This window comes from Vidua macroura, chromosome 12 (assembly GCF_024509145.1).
Source record: "Vidua macroura isolate BioBank_ID:100142 chromosome 12, ASM2450914v1, whole genome shotgun sequence".
Lineage (NCBI taxonomy): Eukaryota > Metazoa > Chordata > Aves > Passeriformes > Viduidae > Vidua > Vidua macroura.
The window spans coordinates 19,386,036-19,408,633 of record NC_071582.1 but is presented as its reverse complement, the minus strand read 5'-3'; the positions used below and the strand labels follow the sequence as shown (position 1 = coordinate 19,408,633).

General features: G+C 45.2%; 1 protein-coding gene across 1 annotated transcript in view; it reads right to left on the bottom strand.

The window, feature by feature from the left end:
- The window catches only part of LRRK1 (leucine rich repeat kinase 1), a 70,346-nt gene that overhangs the window by 27,484 nt on the left and 20,264 nt on the right, over nucleotides 1-22,598 (bottom strand). Inside the window, exons 5-16 of the mRNA XM_053988501.1 lie at nucleotides 22,217-22,365; nucleotides 17,312-17,538; nucleotides 16,694-16,821; nucleotides 16,394-16,557; nucleotides 15,554-15,691; nucleotides 11,892-12,004; nucleotides 10,711-10,787; nucleotides 7,372-7,501; nucleotides 6,727-6,839; nucleotides 5,654-5,868; nucleotides 3,503-3,667; nucleotides 1,411-1,583 (exon numbers count right to left, since the gene is read on the bottom strand). Coding sequence (XP_053844476.1) covers nucleotides 1,411-1,583; nucleotides 3,503-3,667; nucleotides 5,654-5,868; nucleotides 6,727-6,839; nucleotides 7,372-7,501; nucleotides 10,711-10,787; nucleotides 11,892-12,004; nucleotides 15,554-15,691; nucleotides 16,394-16,557; nucleotides 16,694-16,821; nucleotides 17,312-17,538; nucleotides 22,217-22,365 — 1,792 coding nt within the window. The remainder of the gene's footprint in view (nucleotides 1-1,410; nucleotides 1,584-3,502; nucleotides 3,668-5,653; nucleotides 5,869-6,726; nucleotides 6,840-7,371; nucleotides 7,502-10,710; nucleotides 10,788-11,891; nucleotides 12,005-15,553; nucleotides 15,692-16,393; nucleotides 16,558-16,693; nucleotides 16,822-17,311; nucleotides 17,539-22,216; nucleotides 22,366-22,598) is intronic.

The window sequence follows — 22,598 nt, the reverse complement described above, 5'->3', positions numbered from 1 at the left end:
CTAAAAACCTGCTCTCTTCAACTCCTACTAGTTTTAATCTTTTTGTGGGCTGGATAAGAACAGTTCTGTTCCACTTTCCCCAACAAAGGGTCTTTCTAACTTATCCTACACACATTCTCATGGCAGACAGTAAACCCCTCTCTAATGAAAATATGCTGTATCTTAAACCTCAGCCCTGCATGGCACTGGGAAGTGTGCAGCTCACTGGGATGCAGGATGACCCTGACCACTGACAGAAGCACCCGGGGTCACCCACACAAGGATTTCACTCCTCCAGCCCCAGAGCTTAATACCATGCTCATTCCAGGTGGATGATGGGATGTGGAGAGGCACAGGAGGAAGGAGGCATGAAATCAGGCTGGGAAAAAATGCAAGGGGAAAGGAAGGTGAAGAGAAATGTTCAGGATGCCTGTCAGGGTGAAAGAAAATCCCCTTGAGAAAGAATGATCGAGATTGTGTTGTGATGCTCTGAGGTGATGGCCAAAGAGGCTTGAGGTGACACAAACAAATTTTCTCCTTTTCATGGTGAGTCTTTGAGCCTCACAGTGGGTCCCTGGTGCTTCTTCTAATGGAGAAGAGCTGGCTGGGATGTCTGACACAGCCTGGGATGCCTGACAGTGCCTGCAGAGCAGTGTGTGGGAGGTCGGCTGATGCCTTTGCCAGGCAGCAGATGGGAAGTGCTGGGGACATCACAGTGCCCTTCCTCACTTGCCAGCTGCCACCTGCTCTTGCCCCAGGCAGATATTTTCACGTTGTCTGGTGCCAGCCTGCTGCATCCACATTCACCTCCTGGCTCGCAGGCACGCTCTGTTCCAAGCTGGAGCAGCCTCCTCTTCCCAAGGGCATTCTCTTGGAGCAGTGTCAGACTGTGTGGCCTGAGTGGCACCCACCTCCCAGGCAGCCCCAGCCCTCTGTTGTGACACCTGGAGATGGATGGGACAGGTTTGGACTGCCAGGGGCTCGGGGGACTGACCCCTCCTCGCCCAGCCACGTGAGCCGTGTTCCCACGTCAGGTACCACCCACAGCCTCCCCTCAGCAAAGGCCCTGACACCCACCCTGTGACAGTCACGCTCTCACAGCATTAATTAGTCAATCTGCACCTTCTCCCCTTGTGACTAATGTGTCACCATTAAACAGGGAGAAACCTGAGTGAAGGGGGAGCAGTAAACAGGCTGGTCAAGGTCATGACTTTGGAGCTTCCAGCTCTCAGACTCATCATCAACCCCCTGAGCAACACTGACCTTCTCTCCCATTATAATATATTATCTCAGTCAAAAATAGATGAAATGCAATGCTGACGAGTCTCTAAATTGGTTCCGTTGCCAAGGAGATCAAGTATCTCAAAATTGTTAAAAGTGTCATAAAACAAAGAGCGAGTGACTGAACTTCACGAAGGCACAAGTACTCACTGCAGGTGCTTGAAGGTGATATCTGGGAAGCCAGTTGCTCTGGATCCAGAGGGAGAGCGACACAGAGCCAGGACATAGGCCCTCAGGGTTGCTATCCTCTCCACACGGAATTTCGTTTCAATCAAATCAAGGTGTGTTCCTACCACCAACACCACTGAGTTTGGAGCCTTGGCCTGCAAGAGAAAACACCGGCAGTGATCTCATCCAGATTACATCAGTGAGGACAGGTGAAAAGTGTAATATTTAACAGGAGGGAGTCACACATATTAATAAAATGGAATACATATATGTATTTATAAAATAAAGGCAACCTGTCATGGCAGCTTGACACCTACAAGTGATCTGGGTATTACAGAAGTTCTGCAGAGCATGGCTTAATCATCTGCTGCTACTGCAGAGCAGGAGACTGTCACTTTGGGTTTTTACATCAGGGTTTAACACAAAGGGAGTTGCTGTGAGTCAGTGAAATGAAGGGAACCATGTCTGCCCAGACAAAGCTAACTTAACCTGCAGCCAGAAGATCTGACATCCTGAAAAAGGCTAATCTGGAATGGATACCCGGAGAAGTCACACAAACTTTTTCACTGGAGATACATGGAGAGATGAGATAAACTTCTAGAAAAATCTCAATCTACTTAATCCTGAATCAGAGCAAAGGAATAGATTAGTGATCTTGTGGTTTCTTCCAACCCTTCCATGAGTGTATTACAACCCTGGAATGTATCCAGATCTCAGGGAAAATGCTGCCAAATACAATGGGATTGCACAGGGATTAAGCAGGGATCATTTGCCCATCCAAATGACTTTGACCACAGAAGAATACTCAAGAGGCAGAAGGATTTCCTTCTTTGCAGGCAATCCATTTCCCTCCTGTGATGCCCACTGAAATCTCCCAGTGACACTGAACAAGCCCAGGAGTGGTGGCTGCACCAAGCCACACCAAAGGGCCCCCTGGCCCAGCATGGAGCCAGCCCCATGGCTGCTGCTGGAGGCTCATGGAGAGCACAGGCACAGGGCAGGATGGAAAGATGTTCCCTGGTGTGTTCTCCCAGTACCCAGCAGCCTGCAGCTCACTGACCTCCTCAGCACAAGGGAGTATCTCAGAATTAATTGATGGAGTTTTCATTCACCAGTTTGTCTTTCCAATCTCTGGTACCCCCAGTACACTTTATTTCCAGCAAATTCTACAGGGTAGCCATCCAGTGTGTTTAAGATACTTCCCACCGTTTGCTTCAAACTACAATTTCACTTGTTCTCTCCCAATTCTATTGTAAAGGATCATGAACAAAGACTCTTTTATGGTTTTCTCCTTTCCCCATCATGTCTACATAGAGCCCTGTGCACTTTTCCCTTCTTTTAACCATCATGATCATATTTCTCTGCATTTTTCCTGATGTTACTATGTGCTTGCTGGGATGTATTAAGGACACATCATACATTTTTGAAATATAATCATTTTCCTTTCAGCTTTGTTACCTGGTTTGGGTTTTTCATTCCTGCTGACCATTAATATTTTGATAATTACAAGATGTTTGCTTTTCGAGAGGCACCCATTTTTGTGCATTTAATGTTAAAACAATTATCAAATAATAAAGAGTTACAGACAATTATGAACATGGTGTTGGAAAAATCAATCCACAGCAATGAATCAGCTGTGAGTCTAAATGAGAGCTGTTTTGGAAATACTCTCCAGCTTACCTGAATCTAAAGTGTTAAAAATATAACCTCAAGACTAATGTGTGTCTAACCCACACAAGGAAGAAAATGCTTCAAACCCCCCTTGGAGCACAGTGTGGTCAAACACTAATTCCAAAATAAGTATGTTCAGCCTTACTTAGCAAGGGTTTATAAATCAGCTTTTGTTTCGTTCTCTGCTGTGTGTGAGGGAGAACAAAGCAAATGATAAATTTAAACCATTAAATATAGCGATACGCCTACAGCGTAATGGAAAATGAATTCCAAATGCTGTGCAAAATTCATAGCTTGGGGAGCTTTTAAAAGCAGAGCAAAAAGAATCTGCAATATCACATATCTGCGTGCTGAGCTGCCGCTTGATAAATAGATATCCCAGAGCCCACCAGTGACTTCTTACCTCAATGTTCAGCAACCAGAACTGTAAGTTTGCCACAGCTTCTTCCCCCAGTGCCAAGTTCCAGACCACTATGTACAATGCTTTGTCTGTGAAGAAACACTGATTGACTGTAGACATGCTCGCTGGGCCTCCGATATCCCAGACATTGAACTCCACTGAATCAACCTACTTAGACAAAGAGAAGTGTTCAAATCAAACCGTGGCAGTAAATCACTGGGAGATAATAGCTGAAGTATAAACCTACGCCTGCATAATGTATGACACAAGAAGGGGTTCAATGTCCTAATTGTGCCTCCAGGAAAGATAAATCAACAAGCAATTGTTAAGCATGGCTACCACTTCCCCACAGGAAATCAAGACTAATTACTTGCTGCTAAAACGATAGAGGTGCCCTTGATGCTGGTAAAACTCCAGTTAATGCTGTGGATTCTCCAGTCCAAACAAGGGTCTCATTCTGAGCCCTGCATTTCACTGCATCTGTAAGAGAAACAGTTTCATCCTTGCCTGTGCCACGCTCCTCAAGACCATTGAAGCTGCTTATCTGCCACTGCTGTGGGGAACAGGAAACCCCTGCTGAAATCACTTCCACTGAGCTCAGACCGAGCTGAGCCAAGCAGAAGGGAGATGCTCAGTAGATGGGAAGCTTCTCAGGCCTTCCATAAACACCTCCTACACGTTGCTCCCAGGCTTCTGACGTCTGTGCCACGCCAGAGATGGGCCAGAATCACAGTTGCTGTGAATCAGACTCACTGATTTCAGGGGGAATGCTTAAATGGAGGCCTCTCCAGTTCTGGCTCTCTTCCCAGTATTCCTGCATCCATTCCTCTGTGCAGCCCCATGACAGCAGTAAGAAGGAGCCTGGCTCTCTGCTTCAATGGTATTCAGGCTCCCAGGTGCAGCAGGAAGTACCTGCACACCTGGGAAGTCCTGTCCCTAAATCACTTGGCCCCAGAGAGTCAAAAACACTGAGACTGAACACAAAACCAAACCCTCCTCCAGCCACCATCCTGAGAGCATCACATAACACCCAGTGGGCTCTGTTCAGGGGGCTGGGGCCAGGTACTGACAGATCCCACGTGGAAGTTACCCTATGAGAGTTCAGTCAGGAGCTCAGTATCTCAGCAGGGCTCTGATTCTGTGTAATCCATGTGAAGTCTCCCAAAAAACAGCTGGAAGAACTTCCATATTGTTGAAACCAAGCCCTAACCAGGACAAGGACTGCTTTGTTCATCCAAAAGACCTTCAGCTGTGAGTGTGTGTGTGGACAGACAGACTCAGAGATAGGGATAAAAGCCTGTTATTGTCTTGATTCCACTCCAGGTCCCTGGTGCTGTCTACACTTTTATTTTATTCAATTGCTCTTCAACACAAAATGCACAAATCCCTTCTCCCACCAAAGTCTACCCTTCAAGGAGTCAGCCTGTGTTGCTCTTTTCTTTCTGTCTCTGGCCTGGCACTCTTTGCTGTGGAACAGCTGAACTCAGCAGGCTCCTTTCCCCTCTCCAAAACAGTCTGGTGGTCATGGCTCTCATCTGGGAAGGGGGAGTGATGTGTTTGCACCCCCCCCCCCAGCTCTAACAAGACCTCAGGATGAATTCTGCATCCTCTAATCCCTGGGCTACTCTGCAGGCAGTGGATAGGGCCACCTACAAATGCTTGGATTAAATCAGTGCTCTCCAAATGAGGTCAGTATGGCACACTCCATGAATGAGCCATGAATGAGATCTGGGTGTTCAAGATATGCCTTAGACATCCCTGGATCACAGCTTCCACCCACATCCCCCACCTAGGACAGGTCTGGTATCAAGGAAGTCCCAAATGAATGATGTCCCAAATGAAAGCACAATCTGCTGCAGAGAAGCTGATTTAAAGCACTCTCTCAAAATTAGTGTCCACTCAAGGCGGGAGAGCCACAATTTCAGCCTAGCCAACACACAGCTCTCTTTAGAATACAGTCAGGAAAACAGAACTGCCCTCTAGTACCAGCTGGAAACGAAACAGAATTGCAACAGGTCTAAAACCACATCCCACTTGTGAGGCAATGGAAACTGCTGTTTGCAAAAGGACAATTTCAAATTTCAGCCCACACGGACCCCGCAGGGCTCCCACATCCCTGCAGACCGGGCCTGCAGATCTCCGACCGCTTTTCACCTTCGCCTTGTGCCCCACGGGCTTGGGGAGCTCCCACTTGGTTGTGCGGATGGTGGCATCGCTGTGCATCATCTGGGGCACCTTCCCTGTCTGCAGGATCTCCACCAGCGTGGACTTGCCCTGCCGGGGGGGGCCGATAACGATCATCTTCATCAGCTTGCACTTCTCGGCCCGCCGCAGCTGCGCTCGTAAATACGCCAGCACCGTCTTGGGGCCTGTGAGCGGGACAGAACGGGGTGGGCACTGCAGCCACCAGCACCCAGGGACAGCACCAACCCCACTCTGCACACACATCGTGCCTGTGAACTCATGCTTCCCCTGCAGTCTGGCTGTGGGCTGAGAATAAACAAAGAAACCTCCAGCGGACAAACCTGAGACAGAGACCCCAGGAAAAGGTCACTGCTCGGAGGCTCCACAATGGAGCACTGTAAGGAGAAACAAATGCTGGGGCTCCTATGCTTCAGAAGCTGAAAGGAAACATAAAATACTAATTTAGTATTGGAAAATACTCAGTTTTTCCCTCTGCTTTTATGTTTCCAGTTAAAGTGAGATTGAGGTTTCAACAGTATACTGCTGGAGCAGGAATAATTCCTAATAACTTTGCTCCCAAAGGATTTTCTGATTAAAATGCAAAAAGAAAAAAAAAAAAAAAAAAAAAAAAAAAAGAAGACAGCATTATAATAGATCCAAAAACCTAGCAGCTCACAATAAAGTCACTTCAATGGGACTGTGACTGCTGATCCTAAATACTTCAGTCTTTAGAGAGACCATCTAAATATCTTAAAATATCCACATTCAGGAAGCAAGCCACAGAATTTATGCATACTGCAAATGAAATACTGTATTTATAAGTCATCATTTTAAATTGTCATCTGTCTTAAATTGATCATTACAGCCAGAGCTTAGCACTGATAATCAAATTTGTAAATACAAGTAGGTTTCCCTGTGCAATTCCAGTTAACCCCACGAGGGCTCAGGCATTCACTGCCTGTTCCTGCTCTTGACCATTAAAAGGAAGAGATTTTATTGCACGTTCACTCAATTTAATAAAGAATACACAGCATCAGCCTTACCCTCTTTTCTGATCTCTGCAGGAACGTTACTGATATTTAGTTCCTCGATATCCAGCTGCCAGAGATTAGCCAGCTGTCCAAGTTCTGGAGGAAGCTCTCGGATACCAGGGTTACTGTACAAAAACAAATAAATCTACCAACAACCAGGCTTTGTGTGTAAGTAGCTGCTCTCACGGACTCTCAGATTACGCTATTCTACCCTTGCAGAAATCGTCCATTAACATTTTAATAAGACTACTCAGCACTTTAATAGCAATTTCCATCCTAAAAGTGATGTATAACCTCAATTTATCCTCTGAGGCAGACAAATGTAATCATCTTTGCTGGATAGTTGAGGAAATAAAGGCAAAAATGATGAGTTATTGAATGTAGCACTACAGAAACTGACAGCAAAAAGCCAGAATGAACTAGAGGCACATTAGATTCCCAGGCCTGTGTTCAAAGCATTAGATCATCTTCCCTAACTCAAAAGACCAGCCTTCCTTATCTAAAGCAAACCATGGGCACAGCTCTAACAAGGGGCTGACTATTTCCAGCTTTCTGACTTCAAAAGCACTGGACATCTGGGGTGGGGCTCCACAGAAGACTGGTCACTAAAACAACATGGAAATAACACTGCAAAGCTTTTCCAGGACATGGACATACTTTCCTAAATAAAGCTCTGTTAAACCTTTCAGGAGGCAAACGGACTGTGGGACAGAGTCCAGCTGATTGTCGTTCAGATAAAGAACCTCCAGAGAATCGCTCAGAAATGCTGGGAACTCCAGAAAAGGACCTGGAACAAGACAGGAAACAAAATGCACCTTTAAAAAAAGAAACAACAAAACAGGCATCAAGGCTCTGGAACCAAGAGCTTCACCTGAACTTTGTGGGCAGGACATGAGGTCATATCCATTGGCAGGGGCCACCCCCAAGGAAGAGCAGAAAAGCAAATGGCCTTCAGTGACAATCAAATATCAATGTTCACATCTCCATGTCCTAAAGTCACAGTGCTGGAAGGTGACAGTGTCCAGGACTTATGGGGTGCTGAGGGAGGAACTCCAAGCCTGCCCAAAACAGCTCTGGGGATGAGTGGCACCTTATCTCCTGCTGTTGAATACATGGTAATACCTTGTGAACTGCCTCTATTGCAGCCTAACAGCTGGCACTGAGAGAGCATCCCATGGGCACAACTGGTTCTCAACATGGCACTGAAAGGGCACACCCAGGGCACAGCTGGTTCTCAAAGTGGTTTTTTCCATATTACCTGAGAAAAGCCAGTCAGAATTTATGTTCAGGCTCCCACGTTGCATCCCACAGTAATTTATGGTGGATCAAAGTCAGTAACAACAGAGAAGAAAACCCAAACTGGAGCTGAGAGACTGACCTATGCTGTCTCTAAAACATGCTGGTGTTTGCTCCTCTATTCTGTTTTAGATAGAAGGACTCAGGGAACTTCCTCCATGCCTGAGGAGTATCTTGTGTATTCTGAGAGAAACCAAAGCAGTAAGAGCATCAACTGCATGGCTGAGTTGTGCTGCTGGAGAGGCTCAAACAAAGAGAAGCTCTTCAAGTCCCAAAGAGCACCTCTTCACTCCAGAAATGGCACCTGGGATAGCAGCACAAAAAGCTGCCATGGATTGTGTTGCTGTGTTGAGGGTGTCACATTTATCTACCAAAGAGCATCCTGAAATGAAGGAAAACCAGGCAGGTTTGGAATCTGAATAGGAAAGTACAACCAGCACCATCTGCTGCCTCTATGGTCAATCAAAGCAACTCCCTGAGATGCAAGACTCTCCCTTCCTGAGGGATGGGACAGTTCCACTTCCACCAAGATCTTCCTTTACAGAGAAGATGTGAGGAACTGTAATTAGACTTAGTCAAAAAGAGGAAAAAAAACTGGAAGAAAACTCCCCAGTTCTAATATTAACAGCACTTGCAGCCTGAGCTGTGATCAGAAAAGGAGCAAGATAGAGTCCCACAGTCTACAGGGGTGTTTCATATACGTGACAGGACTGTCTGGTGTGGGCAGTGTCACAGTCTGCCTTTTGAGTTTTCAAATTTAAAAATCATCTTTGGGATTATTTTAGGAGAACAGCAGGCTTATTCATGGATGCAACTCACTTCCTTTCTGGCTCATCGCTGGACTTGAGCTTTGCATTGTTGCTCTTCAGTAGGTACCTGGGCACAGACAGATTTAGCCACTCTTGGACACGCAGGAGCAAACTCCTAAAATAGCAGCAATACTCTGAATTCACCAAAAAGTCCCAGGTGGAAAGGAGTGTACTATATTGGAAGCAAGCTCGAGGTGTTTATGAATTGTAATTATTTATTCATGAGTTATTTATGATTTCTCTGGCTTCAGCTCAAATTTTCTTTTAAAGAACTGTAGAAAAATTAAAACAAATCCCATCTTGAAAATGTATTTTTGGATGAATAAACGCTACCAACATGCATGTGCAAGAAGTTATTCAGAGACTTATCAATCAAGTATAGCGAGCACCATAAATTATTCTCTTTAAATAACCTAGACTTAAGTAAACAGCTTTGTTGGTAAATCATATGAAAACCTGTCCACCCCCACCTCACCAGGAGACTTCTGTGAGCAGCTGATGTACTCCAGCTCCTGTTTTCTCTTGATGTTTAAATTCTTGGCCACATCCTCTCATCTCACCAAGCTACACTTGGCAGAGGAACAGAGAGAAAAGGATGAGCTGGCTTTGCTCTGTCTCTATGGCTGCTCACCCATGGCACCAGCCAGGTGGGCTACTCTGTGCCCCCTGCTACCTGAGGCCACCTGAGGCAGCTCCAGGTTGCACCAGGGTGTAAAGTGGTTGTTCAAATGTCACTGATGCAGAGCCCATCCCCTCCTGCTTTCTGCAGGGGGTTATGCTGGGTTTGCAGCACGTAGAGATTTCCATTAGGACAGCAATTCCCTTTTAGAGCTGGTTTTAGCTGCCTTTGCCTGCTGCTCCTGCCCTTCTCTCCCCTTTGGGAAATGCTGCTGCAGCACTTCACAACAAAGATCTGAGGATATGTCAGACTCCACAGATCCATAAGGTTCAGACTCCTTTTCCAGTTGTTCCGTAGTCCAACAATGTCACAGCATTTCTATTTCCATTTCCTGCCTGTGAAACAGCACAGACCAGCCTCTTCTCCCCCTCGGGGGGCAACACACCTCACTCAGCACAGCAGCCTCCACTGCCATGGACAGGAAAACGAGGCAGGATCAGCCTGGCCCGGAGGTCCAGGTAGAGCCTCTGCCTCCCAGAGGAGCAGCTGGAGGTGAGGATCTCCAGCCCGAACCTACAGCTATGGCTGCACGTGGCTCATTTACCAATTTCACCTCAGGCACAGTTTTCAGGGGAACTCAGGGAAGGATTTGCTGCAGGAGGGCCTCTTCCTCCCACGAGCAGTCGAGGGCTGCTGGGGTGTGACGCTGGCTCTGTCTCACTCTGTGACTGGCAAGGAATGCTTAGAGCCAGGCATTCTGCAGGCAGCCAGAATGAGAAAACTCCCCAAGTGCTTTAAAATAAAACGACAAAAGAAATGCAGATGAATCCCACAGAGAGCAGGAAGCAGTGCAGCATCTTCTGATATCCCTTTGTTCTCTCTGGGATTTCACGTGCATTTCATCAGCTCTGCCCCACACTGAGGGTGCAAATCACAGGCAGGGGAAAATGTGTCATTTACAAAGCAACAAAAACAATCCTAAGAATCACAGGGATAATTATGGGTTAACTTCCCTTCAATATGCCACTTAATGCTCTGCTAAAAGGCATAACCTTTACGAAGGAGCAAAAGAAACAGGTTTCACACCATCTTTCTATATTGGTGGTACCAACCAGCTGCATCGTTTCTTTAGAAACATTTTATCTGAACATATTTCCTCTTAATGAAATGCAGTTGCACTTTAAATTGCAGAGGAATCTACTCTGCTTTTCCTCCAGCCAAACTGCAGATTCCTGCACACCTGGCATTGCCAGCACGCACTGTGTGCCTTACCTGCCTCAGGGCCACCACGCACCCTGTTCTTCGTGGTGAAAAAGGGGATCCTCTTCGTTTTAAACCCCTCATCACTCCTGTGGGCCAAACAAGACAAGGACTCATGGGGAAAAGATCTTGGAAAAGTGTTGAGCTACGTGGGGAAGAGCCTGACCATGCTCACAGCTCTCACAGGATCCCACCTGCTCTGGAGAGATGGGATTGAAACCTGCTGTGCAATCAGACTCCACCAACCAGCCCTGTGGTTTTCTCCTGGCAAATCAACAGAGCTCCTCAAGGCAGTGCTCCCAGCTCCCAGGGCAGGAGCACTTGACCCCTGGCTTTATGGGTGTCAGGGTTAAGTGGCTGTCAAACAGCAAATTGAAGGAGTTTCACCAGAAGCCTGGAGAACCAACCTGCTGCCCCTGCCTGCCTTCCCCAGGGAGTCAAGGAGAAGATGACCCACCAGCATGACTCTGGAAATGCACTGGGACATTTAAAAAGTGTAATTTGTCTTTTGCAACTGACACAGAAACTCCTAAGGACTCCAAAAACTGTGTTGGACAGGCACCCAAATGAGAAGGTATCAGCATGACACAATTCAGTGCAATTTTGGACATGATAAAGGACCTTTAACTCTCTGTGTTAAACATGCCTATTGGAATCTCTAAACAGAAGAACATCACTGATTTATTGGATGATCTTATTAACATCAGTCTTAGCATCAGAGAATTCTTTAGGTTGGAAATCTTCTCTATGAACTTGCAGCTGGTTATACTTCCATTTAAAAAACAAAGACTTTTCATTTTTTCCATAACAATACTCCCACACTAACTAATAACTGCAGTCCAGCCAGATGGTTTATGGTTAAGATATGCTCCCCACAAACTTGTATTTGTAGTGATGAACCATACACTGGGCTGAAGAAATTCCTACATGCTCAGAAATTAAACTGCCATGATCAAGAATCTATCCACTTAATAAATGATACAGTGTGTTAAATGCCTAAAGAATTCAGCAAAGGATAATTCATCACTGTCACAGACACACAATATACTTGGGGACATGGTATGTGGGTATCAATGCCTTCTATGCAGGTGATTAATTCTCTCCTGACACCCTTTGTGTTACACGAGGGATTGGGTTTGCTATTATTTCTTCAGCTTTTGTTTTCTTAGCCAAAACTTGAAAGCAACACTTACTTCCCAAGCTGGTTTTTTGAAAGATCCAGCGACTTAAGTTGTTTGCAATTCCACTTATCCTGCGAAGGCAACGTAACTAACTGATTTCCCAGCAGCTTCAGGGACACCAAAGCCTAGGAGAGGAATAGCCTGGAGTTAGGGAGCACCAAACACACAGAAAGAGCTTTTTAAGCACGGTTATTAAATAACAGAAACACGAAGAAAGTACATCTTATTCATCAGAACATCCTGTCCGTGCTGCCCAGCATGCAAACATTTCCTCCCTGTCCCCAGCAAGTTCTGCACGGAGCAGCACCACTCACTCCAGCGAGATTATTGCTCCACTTGCTGACAGATGCACTTGGAAACAGCCCATGCAGGAGGACATCTTACTTCTTAGTGAGGAAACCTTTCCAAGTGGAAAAGAACAGTCTGATTTACCAACACAGGATGCCACGTATGGACTACAAATCTATGTAATAAATGTGTGTGTCTGTACAGAGAGGGCTTACACCTGCAGTACATGCACAAAATCAAGGTGCAGAACATGAACCACTTCACACACATGGAAAAGTTTTGATTGCTTTTTTATGACATCTCTATTAAAACGGACAGGATTTGTATTCGCTTTCCGAGATTCATACAAGTTACACATCTCCTTTTTTTTTTCCTCCCAGCAGAGACAAAAATTTTAAAAACAAGTGAAACTGATTGATACCATACAGTTAACACCACAGAGATAGGACTCAGCTAAAAATACCAAGTTAAACACAAGACCTCCTTTGAATTTAACTGAAATATAAAAGAAAAAATGCAGTTCCCATTCAGCTTTGTAAAGATTATGCTCTTCCATCTGCCCTTAATAATGTTGAGGCTCAAATGATCATTTTCGTTTGGCTGAAAATCCAATTTTCCACTGAAAAACAGTGTTGTCTGTAGAGTTTCCAACCAGGTTTATCCAGCAAGTCCCCCCACCATGAAAAACTGAGATAAAGCAGAATGTCAGCTGAATGATCTCCTGCCAGAAGTACAGCAATATTAATGAATTATACCCCATGGAAATCATGTTTTACCAGCAGAGACTTCAGCGTCAAGTGTGTTAAATGTTTTACGTGCTCCACGTTAATATAAAAGGTTTATGCCCCTTTTTATCGAGGAGGATTAACAGGGTATCACGAAGCAGTTTGTTGGCCTTCCTCCCCTTTTTTTAAGATTGGAAAAATATGAGGTGTCCATGTGACATAAGTGATGGACAACCAGCAGTGGCTGGAATGGGAATTACCGTGCAAAACGCTCCCTCTAGTGATGGAGAGGGGCAGAACCGGGCTTTGCTGGCATTTGGGGAAGGTGAAGGGAATACAAAGCTGCAGAGTGAGCCACCGAAGGAAAGGGAAAACTAAAACTGAGAACTGAAAACTGACAGCCAAAGCTTTAACCATCATTCGTGTTCCCCTGGGAGGAGGGCCCAACCTGCCCTTGGCTCCTGGTGTGGGGCTCTCTCCAAGTGCCAGCATGGGGCTGTGCAAGGACAATGCCTCAGACTTCTCCCCAAAACACCCCTGGGCAGGGGGAGGCTGCACATCCCAGAATTAGCACAAACTGTGCTCTGTGGGCTCTAACTGGGGTGTTTCTTTTTCAGTCACTGTGTCTGTATGCCCCCAGACACTGACCAAGGCCACTCTCCAGGGAGCTGAGAGCCTGGGCAGCTTTTCTCCAGTGGTTCTGTGCATGGGGGGAGACTTAGTGACTGTCAGCTGGCTGTGGTTCTTCATGACTGAAATTCTGGAGATCTCTAATCCTTTAAAATTGCCTCTTCTCTCTAATTTCTCCATTTTTACTGCTTTTCAGTGTGAGAACGGGGGCCTCCAGAAGGGACACAAGAGCAGTGGCAGACAAGCTTCCTTCAAAGCTGCTGCCACAGCATGCAAAAGGGTGTGAGATGACACCTGAGTGAAGGGACTGCAGCATGTAGATTAAGGTGCCTCAGTCAGGTCATGATGTGGAAAAGCTGACCAGAGTCTTATCTGAGTAACTCCACCAAGAGGGGGCCAGGTGTCTTCAGGAGAAGCAAAGTAGGAAGAAGCAAACTAGTCTAGAGAACTAAGACATGGCTTGGTTGGCTCCTTTAGAAGACATCAGCCAGGAAAGCTGAGGAGGCTTCTGTTTCTCTCAACACCACATTTCTGGAGTACATATGGTATTAAGGACTGAGCTGGTCCCAGTCTTGAAGCTCCTCTGCAAACCATGCAAAGGCCAGTGATAAACTACACTACACTGCAGCTACAGTGACAAATGGCTGTCCCATGACATGTGCTTTCAAGTCACAGGCCTCCTCTGCTGTCTGCTTTTCCCAGTTCATTGCTGTTCCTACATAAAAATAATACATTATCTGTAGGAATACTTCACTTCCCATTTCTCCCCCTTCCCACATCTGCTTCTGGAGAGGGCTGGAGCGTGAGCACAGCCCTGTTCACCCACACCAACTCTACAGTCAAGGAGTAGGCCAAGCCAGGGTTCCTCCAGGCATGGGGTTTCACCTTCTATTGCTCACCGCACTCTGGCCCTCAGGGCACTGAAAATACTTGGTATTTATTTCTTTTATTAATAAAATGCTGAAGAGATACAGATAAGAACTGACACTATTTAGGGCAGCCAAGGCTCACTAACTTTGAGAACATCAGCAAAGATTGTGCTGAGGTCTCTCCCTTTGCACTCTCTGAGCAGCAGCACCCAAGAACTGTGCCCTGGAAGCACCATCTGGAGTTTAAAATCTGCCATGGTGGCTCCCACCCCCTGGGATGGTTCTCAATGCATTCGAAAAAAACAAGTTTTGGAGACAATAGTCCATAAGATTCGTTCTGTTTCAGGAGAAATGCCAATTGGAAACAAACAGGCACCAGAGAGCAAAACCAAATGTGCAGAGATCACTGGAAAGAACTGAGGCAACTCAACCCTCTTGTTCCAGCAGGAGTAAAAGGCACCTTTGGAGCAGATCCTGAGATCAGAATTGGACATGGATATGAACCATAACTTCTGCATCCTTCCTACAGAGGCCAGTAGGGAAAAGCATGGAACTTCTTCACAGATTTACCTCTGTTTCTCTCTCCACAACCCCTGAGTTTCACAATTTTACAGGGAAGCTTGGAGGAAACCCCAAGTTCTGCTTAGTTTCACGTCAACACTATGTGAAAGCAGAAATTCTGAAGAATTTTGACAGAAACCCATAGAGATGGGTGTCCACAGGAAAGAATTATTTAATCTACAGCCTTTGAGATGACAGAGGTCCCAGGCAGCACTGTTTAGGCCATTCAAAGATCTCTTTTCAGCACAGAAAGACTAATTCCTAATTACACAACACTTTTTTCAAGAAAATACACAACTATTTGTGAGTGCACTTGAGTACATCGATATTTCAATGGCTGGAGCTTGGAGCTACAATGCAGGGCTTGTCTTCCAAACTGTGCTCCCAAATTCTGCAAACCACAGACATCCAGAGAGTTCTCAGAAGACCTGTGTCAGAAACTAGATATATCCCACTGGATGAGGGCCTGAATGTGGTGATTCAGGGGGTGACAGCTAGTTCAAACCAGCACGCGGGCTCCTGCCTTACCCAGGCAGCCAGTTTCAGGTCTGAGTCAGTATTAGGAAAAATAATGTGAGAACTATGAAGAAATGACACTTACTTCAAGTTGGAAGAGTCCTGCTGGAACTTCTTTCAGTGAATTCTCAGAAAAATCCACTTCTCTCAGGTGATTTTTCCAGAACACAGTCAATGCATCAGGTAGGAATTCCAGTGCGTTTCTAGATGCTTTACAACATTTCTGGAAAACATAAAAAGCCTCACACTTACAGAGCAGTAATTATCTCTTTAAATAATGTGTTAGATCAGCTGCCACATGTCAAAAGCTTTAATAAATTAATTCTAGGTGGCTTCTTTAGATACCTTGATCTAGATAAATTATTTGGCATGCAGGCACATAGGTTTGCTAAGGAGATGCACTCAACTCTTGATCAAATTCCTTGGTGGGCAAAAGTATTCCAAAAACGATTTTGAAAATCACCCACCCCCATTTGCTTTTCAACCACAAGCAAACACTTCCCCTGCTGTCCCTGTAAAAATGAGGAATAGTCACAGTGATGGTTGTGGATACAGATGTCCTAGTTTGCCATGGGTTTGGGCAAAGCTGCCTCTGGTGAAAGTTGAGTGTTTTGTAAAATGATCCTAATAATACTTCTGTTCAGTGGAACTACAGAGAAAATTAATATATCCATGTAAGACACATTTCTAAAACTTCTCCACCAATGCCATCAACATGGTGAGAACAGGGTGGAACCTCAGAAAGACTGGATCTGAAACCCATAAACCAAATTTGCTTTACGGGGCAGGGTAGGAGCACTCCTACAGAACAGCCTTATTTTAAGCATCTGACAGCTTTTTAAGAATCACAGTCAATTTTTTTTTTTTTTTGCATTGTTTCAACAGTTTTTTCAGCCTCTGACTTTGTCAGAGCAGTTCAACTTACCAGGGGGCAGGCCCAGGGATCTGGAAACACTTTCAGCTGATTTCTGGAAACATTCAGTATGTTTAGGGACTTGAAGCAGTATAGAAAAACCGTTGGAAGTTCCACCAACCTGTTGTCAGAGATGTCAAACTCCTGCAGCTTCCTTAAACCAATCCAATTAGTTGCTGGAAAACATGAAACATTGTGGCCTTGGTATAAGCATGAGAGCTTTTAAGCCATATAAGCCATTATTTTAACATTTTGGGCTTCTTCCCTACAGCCCAGCCTTGAAATGCAAGCCAAACACTGGACTGTACGTACTGTTTTCCTCGTCAAATAACTTCTCCATATAGTTTTTGGAAGCGATGAGTTTTTTAAGGTTTTTAAGATGTAGGAATCCAGTAGGGAGAGTGGAGAGCCTGTTGCTGGATACATCAACCTCAAGCAACCTGTGAGTACAGAACAATCTGAGTCAGGCATCAGTAAAACACTAGCAAAGCCTCCTGTTGCCACAGACATCTTTTTTACCAGGACAGCTTCAGTTCTGAATGAAAGCAGCTGAAATGTTCCTCACAAGGCAAAGCATCAAACCCTGATTAGAAAATTAACTCTCCCAGGGAGCAGGGAGAGGTGCTCTTGATAGACAGCAGATCAAATCTTTGGTATCAGCCAGTAAATGTCACTCTGAGCCACCTTAGAGGAATGGGGCTCACCAGATCTGGAGAAAAGCAGAGGCAACATGAGACAACACAGGAATAAAAGTCCCCACAAATGTCCTGACAACAAACTTGGAAACCCTGAGAATGCAGAGGGGCAAATCCAAAGCTAAACGTTGCAGACCAAGAAGCTCCTGCAATGTGCTCTCCCCTTACAGAGTCTCCCTCAAGCCCAGTTTGAGCCTGCTCTCCCTGCAGGCTCAGCTTTGTGTGGAGCACACACCTCGTACAAATGATCTCATCAGAGGACTGCACACTGGGTAACTCTGTCAGCTGGTTGTCAGCCAGGCTCAGCTTCCTCAGGTTTATCAACCCCCATGGGATCACGGAGGGGAGGGACACCAGGCAGTTGGCAGAGAGATCAAGCTCAGTTATCTGACAGGAGATATCGATCAGCCAGTCTAGATCCACCCAGGGCAGTTTGAGGTTTGACCAGTTCACACACAAAGCCTGCATGTGTCAGAGAGAGAAGAGAAAACCGCATTAGTGAAATCCCAGTTGGTCTCAGCCTGTGCTACACCACTGGGAATCTGGCAGAGCAGAGCACAGGCCATAAACATTTTGCTCACTTTCCAATCTGCTTCTAGGAATTAAACTGACTCAGAGATGAAATCATGCCTGGATATCAGCAGGCCCTGCTGTATCTGCTCCATGATTTCACTCCAAAGACCATGAGCAAGCTCAAGCAGGGGACCTGGACCTCTTTACCAGTCCTTATTATTCAGGGTCCAGCTTGGCCAGAAGAAAGTATGAACACATAGTGGTCATCAATGCAAGGAAACAACCCAAGGCTTCATTTTCAAGATCATCTCATTGCATTCCAATCCTTGTCCTGAAATGCACATTTTAAAAATTGTATTTCCAAAATTTTTTCATAAACTTGTTGGTTTTGACATTACTCATCCCAAAACCAGACTCAATTGAATAACTGTTAATTCTCCACCAGGAGGCAGCAAGAACCCGACAGTAAATTTTATTTGCTTTCTTTTCCAATGCCCATTATTTAGCTCTTTGGACTTTTAACCCCAAATTTAGAATTCAAAGGAATGTATTTGAGGAAGGGAGAAAAAGTAAAAGGAAACAAAGGCCTATCTCAAATGCTTATTTGAAACTCAGGACTGGTCATGTAGATCAGACAGTTCAAATGTTTTGGAGAATGGAACAAAGGGTAAGTACAAACAGATGCACTTTTTAGATATTGACAGTAGTTGTACTTAGTGTAGACACTGTGCTTTTCAAACCTTCACCTGTGATGCCTCAGGACAGCCCTACAAATATAAATGGAAATATTATGCCCATTGTGCCACTGGGGAAACCAAGGCAGGGAGCTCCAGCTTTGTTCAAAGTTACATCCACTGTCATGCCACAAGGCACCCCTGTAAAACACAGCAAGCCAGCAGCAACAAGAAATCAAATTAAGCAGAGTCACCACTACCACTGCAAAGTGCACAGCACCCAATGGGAGCTGCACTGCAAAGCTTTCACTCTCACACCAAACATATCCTGCTTTACTGCCAGATTTGCCATTCTGCATATTTAACAGCTTCCTGCTTAGAAACTCGTGGTTTAAATGCAGTATGCATTTTTCTGATCTTTTCTCTCACCTGTAACACGTACCACAAACCCCTTGGCTTAGGAAAAAAGTACCTGTCCTTGAGTACACAAACAGTGCAGTAATAATACAACCTTACAGCCTTCTTTTAGGGGCTGCAAGCAGGACCTTGTGTCTGTGCTGCTCCTCTTTGCAGACTGATAAACCATCTCTATTTTGCATTTAGATTGCTGTGTATCATTTCCCTCAAAAATGCAGAGCCATGGCCTCAGGGTATTTAATGTGATAAGGAGATACCTGCAGAATGCAGATAATGACTTCTCAAACCACAGACAAGATTGTGAAATCCAGCACCTGCTATCAGTGCTGTGGGTTGGTGTCCTGTATCCAAGACAGCTTTTTGAATCCCAGCAAACAGTGCCCTCCTTCCCATCCAGAGATAAGGACTGGGGGACCAAACTGGGGGACCAGCCAAACCTGACTATCTGACTTAGACAGTGAACCAAATTCAGCTGGTACCACTAACCTGGTATCAGTGGAGTTATCTTAGGGGTTTGGTTGGCTCAGGACTCTGCAGTGAAAATGTTAATTAAGTGAAAGAAATCCCGACAGCAGTGCCACAAAGAGAGGGGATTTACTCCCCAACTCATACTTCATCATCTGCACTGTTTTCCCAGAAAAGCTGTTTCTCTGATGCCAAAGGTCTGTGATGCCAAACTCGCAGAGCTCAGGGCTCAGCCCAACCCTTCTCAGTTTGGGGTTGGTGGTGAACTCTGTGCTAAACCAGGGACAGAGTTCAGAGGATGTTAGCTCAGGGCCGACTGCAGGCAGCTCACTGCTCTTCAGAAGTCCAAGGAAAACCTCTGCAGACTCCCCTCTCCTGCCAAAGGAAGAATTTCTCAATACAAGCCCTGAAGACTAAACTGAAATCTACTGCAGCAATGCCAGGGGATGCACTGAGGCAAAGGATTGGAAATTGTGCAGGAGCAAGAAACCCCGCTGCTCTTTGGCAAAGGATCAGCTATAAATATGAAAAATATTTACTTAAATCTGAGGCTGTCTGGTAAGGTGATTAAGAAAGGCTGTTGTGCATTTCTCCTAAATGACGTGACGTGCTCCAGAACCTCACTCCTGCTGTAGATGGGATAATCTGAGGACAGGGATCTGCTCCCTCCATCAACAACCCTGCTCTGAATCTTGTGTGGGACTGCTGCAGGGCTCTGTGCTGCTGCTGATGTAAGTGAGATTACCGGGATAAAAAAATGAGAGGAGGATCCCACACACACACATACATTTGTATGCTTGAATATAAAATTATTGGTAAAGTATCTCCTAGGGAAAATACAGCAGACAAAGCTCTTCTCTGGCCTGTAATGGAAAAATTAAATATATCTCACACTGCACACACTGGAAAGTTACATTTATCTCCCTGCTGACTACATCTATTGAAGTTTGGAATCTGTGCCTGGCCACTTCATTGCAAAGGCTCTCTTTGGCATTTGTTACCTGTTCCTGTAAAAATGGACCACTTCCCCTCTTTAGCAAAACTGTGGTTTGCTGTGGGTATAAATTTATGCCAGGAAAGAACACAAAAAGGAGAAACAGATATTAGAAAAATGAGATGTAACTCCTCTTGCCTGAGAAAGGGCAGCTGTGCTGGGTGCAAGGGCTGTCTGGAAGGTGTGGCAGCCAAACCAGCTCTCAGGCACATTTTATGCATAACTCTGCATTCACTGCTGTGAAATCGATTGGAGCTCAGCTGTGCTCAAGTGTTTCCACTCAGCGATAGCACAGAAAGGACAAACCGTTCTGAAGTTCTGGGCTCACTCTGAAATAATCAGTGCTTGGTTTGCCCTCCTTGTCCAAGGGGAGAACTTTGTGACATCCAGCTGGCTGCCACACACGTCCCAGTCTCCACACAGCCCAGTTTTGCTTCCTCCCAGTGCAAAATCCATCTCAGGATGAACCCTCTGAGACAAGGAGAAAGCGCCGAGGCAGTTTGTCTGCAGCTGCCACAAAGTTGTGTTTTAAGAAGTTATCAGGGTGTATGAGTGTCACTTCCCAAAGATCTGAGCTCTGCAGACAAACTAGGACAGATCCTCCCAAATCTGTCCCAGTCTGCCAAAATGAATTCAAAGAGAAAGCATTAAATAAGCAAACATATTAAAAATAAACAGCTACTAGGAGAACCAAGATCAAGATACTGTGTTTTTTCTCTGCTTTTTTTTTTTTCCTTTTTCTTTCTTTTTTAAGCAGGCCCTTCTGGCAATTAGCTGATGTCTGAAGACTGCTCTCTTCTTTGCTTAGGGTGTGACAACAGCAAAGCTGAGTCATTTTTACAGCAGCTAAGTTAAATATTGCCAGCAAATTCACATGGAAAACAGACCTCTTCCCTGTGATTCAAACATTTATTCCAAGCTTATTCAAGCTGAATTATCCAGTTGGATTTATTTTTTTTCTTCTTAAAGACATTTTATCAACTCTTATCCACATCTAGAATTCAGATTCCTTTTGTTTATCTGTCAACAAAATTAAGAGTAGCACAAGGAGTGCTCCAAATCTACTGATTGAACCTAAAGAAGTCAAGCTCACTTATGTGGTCTAACACTCAGGCTATCAACAGGAACCCAGTGAGAGGATTCTGGCAGAAAAACAGAGAATGGAGAAGTTTGTAAAGCTACTAAAACCTCTCTCCTTATTTTTACTTAACACCAAAGCAGAACCAACAGCCTGCAATGCTACAAGCTGAGCAGACATACTCAGCTGGATGGATGAGGGACATCTTTTCACTGCAAAATTTTTGTGACCTGATGAAAACTGTAAGCATTGAAAGCTCAGGGATCTGATGCTCCTATTCAGTGTGAGTTAAACTACATGTTGAGGGCGAAAAAAATCAAAATGCCTGGTAATAAATTGCTGGAGAATAGTATGAATAATACAAAATACTGTGTGCTCCCCTATAAAGTAGTAACAATACCAGTGTGAGACACTTTTTTATTGCTGAGGATCTGAAGTAAGGAAGATACTCAGCAAAACATTGTTTTGCTCACGCTTCTTTTTAACAAAAAGCCGCCCAAGCCCATTTTTATCTGAATTGTCTGACACAGAAGGGTTCCCATGCTCTGCTCTGTGCCCTGCCAACACTGGGGGACACCACAGAGCTTGTGGCATCACCCTGCAACCAGAGGCCACAACAGAAACCTAAAGGGAGTGATGACCCTGGGGGCACAGAGGGGATCTGTGCTAGAAGCAGCTCAGCTTCTTCTCTGGAAAGCTTTGAGCCCAAAATTGGTGTTTCCTCTCCCCAGCACACCCTGGCTCACACGATGGTGTTTAAATTGCCCCACAGCAGCTGTTGCTGTGTCTTGCACAGTGATGCCATTCAAAGCCTTGATGTTTCACACCCTGTAATTCAGCACCAAAGCCACTTGCAGGGCTTTCTAAAAGGGCAGCAAACCACAAGGCTCTTCGTTGAGGAGAAGAATCAGCAGCCACATGGCATGCAAGGACAATTATCAATGATTAACATGACGCCCCTTCAAAACAACATCCTCAGGCAGATAAATGGTTACTTACTGTTTTTGCTGGAGCACTACCTGGTAGTGGGGTTGTCTCAATGAAATACTTCCTCAGAAGGTGTTTGCTGGATTCAGGGCTGTCCATCAGGATGTAGGAACAAAAGAAAGCTCCATTCCGCAACAAAAACACGGCTACATCTTCATTCCCTTGGGAGAAAAGCAGACTGTTTGCTCCCTTCACATCAGGTAAATGAACCAGGAAGGAGCTGAACAGAAATCCTGGGAAATAACCACTTCTGAAAAAAAACTGTGGGGGTGTGCAAAAAGGAAACTGAACTGTGTAAAGGCTGTTTCCTCCAGTGGTAGGACTCAGTTTGGTCAAACTGAGACAGCAAAGACACTGTGTAAAAGTGCTGGCCCAGGCTCTTTCTTTTTTCCCA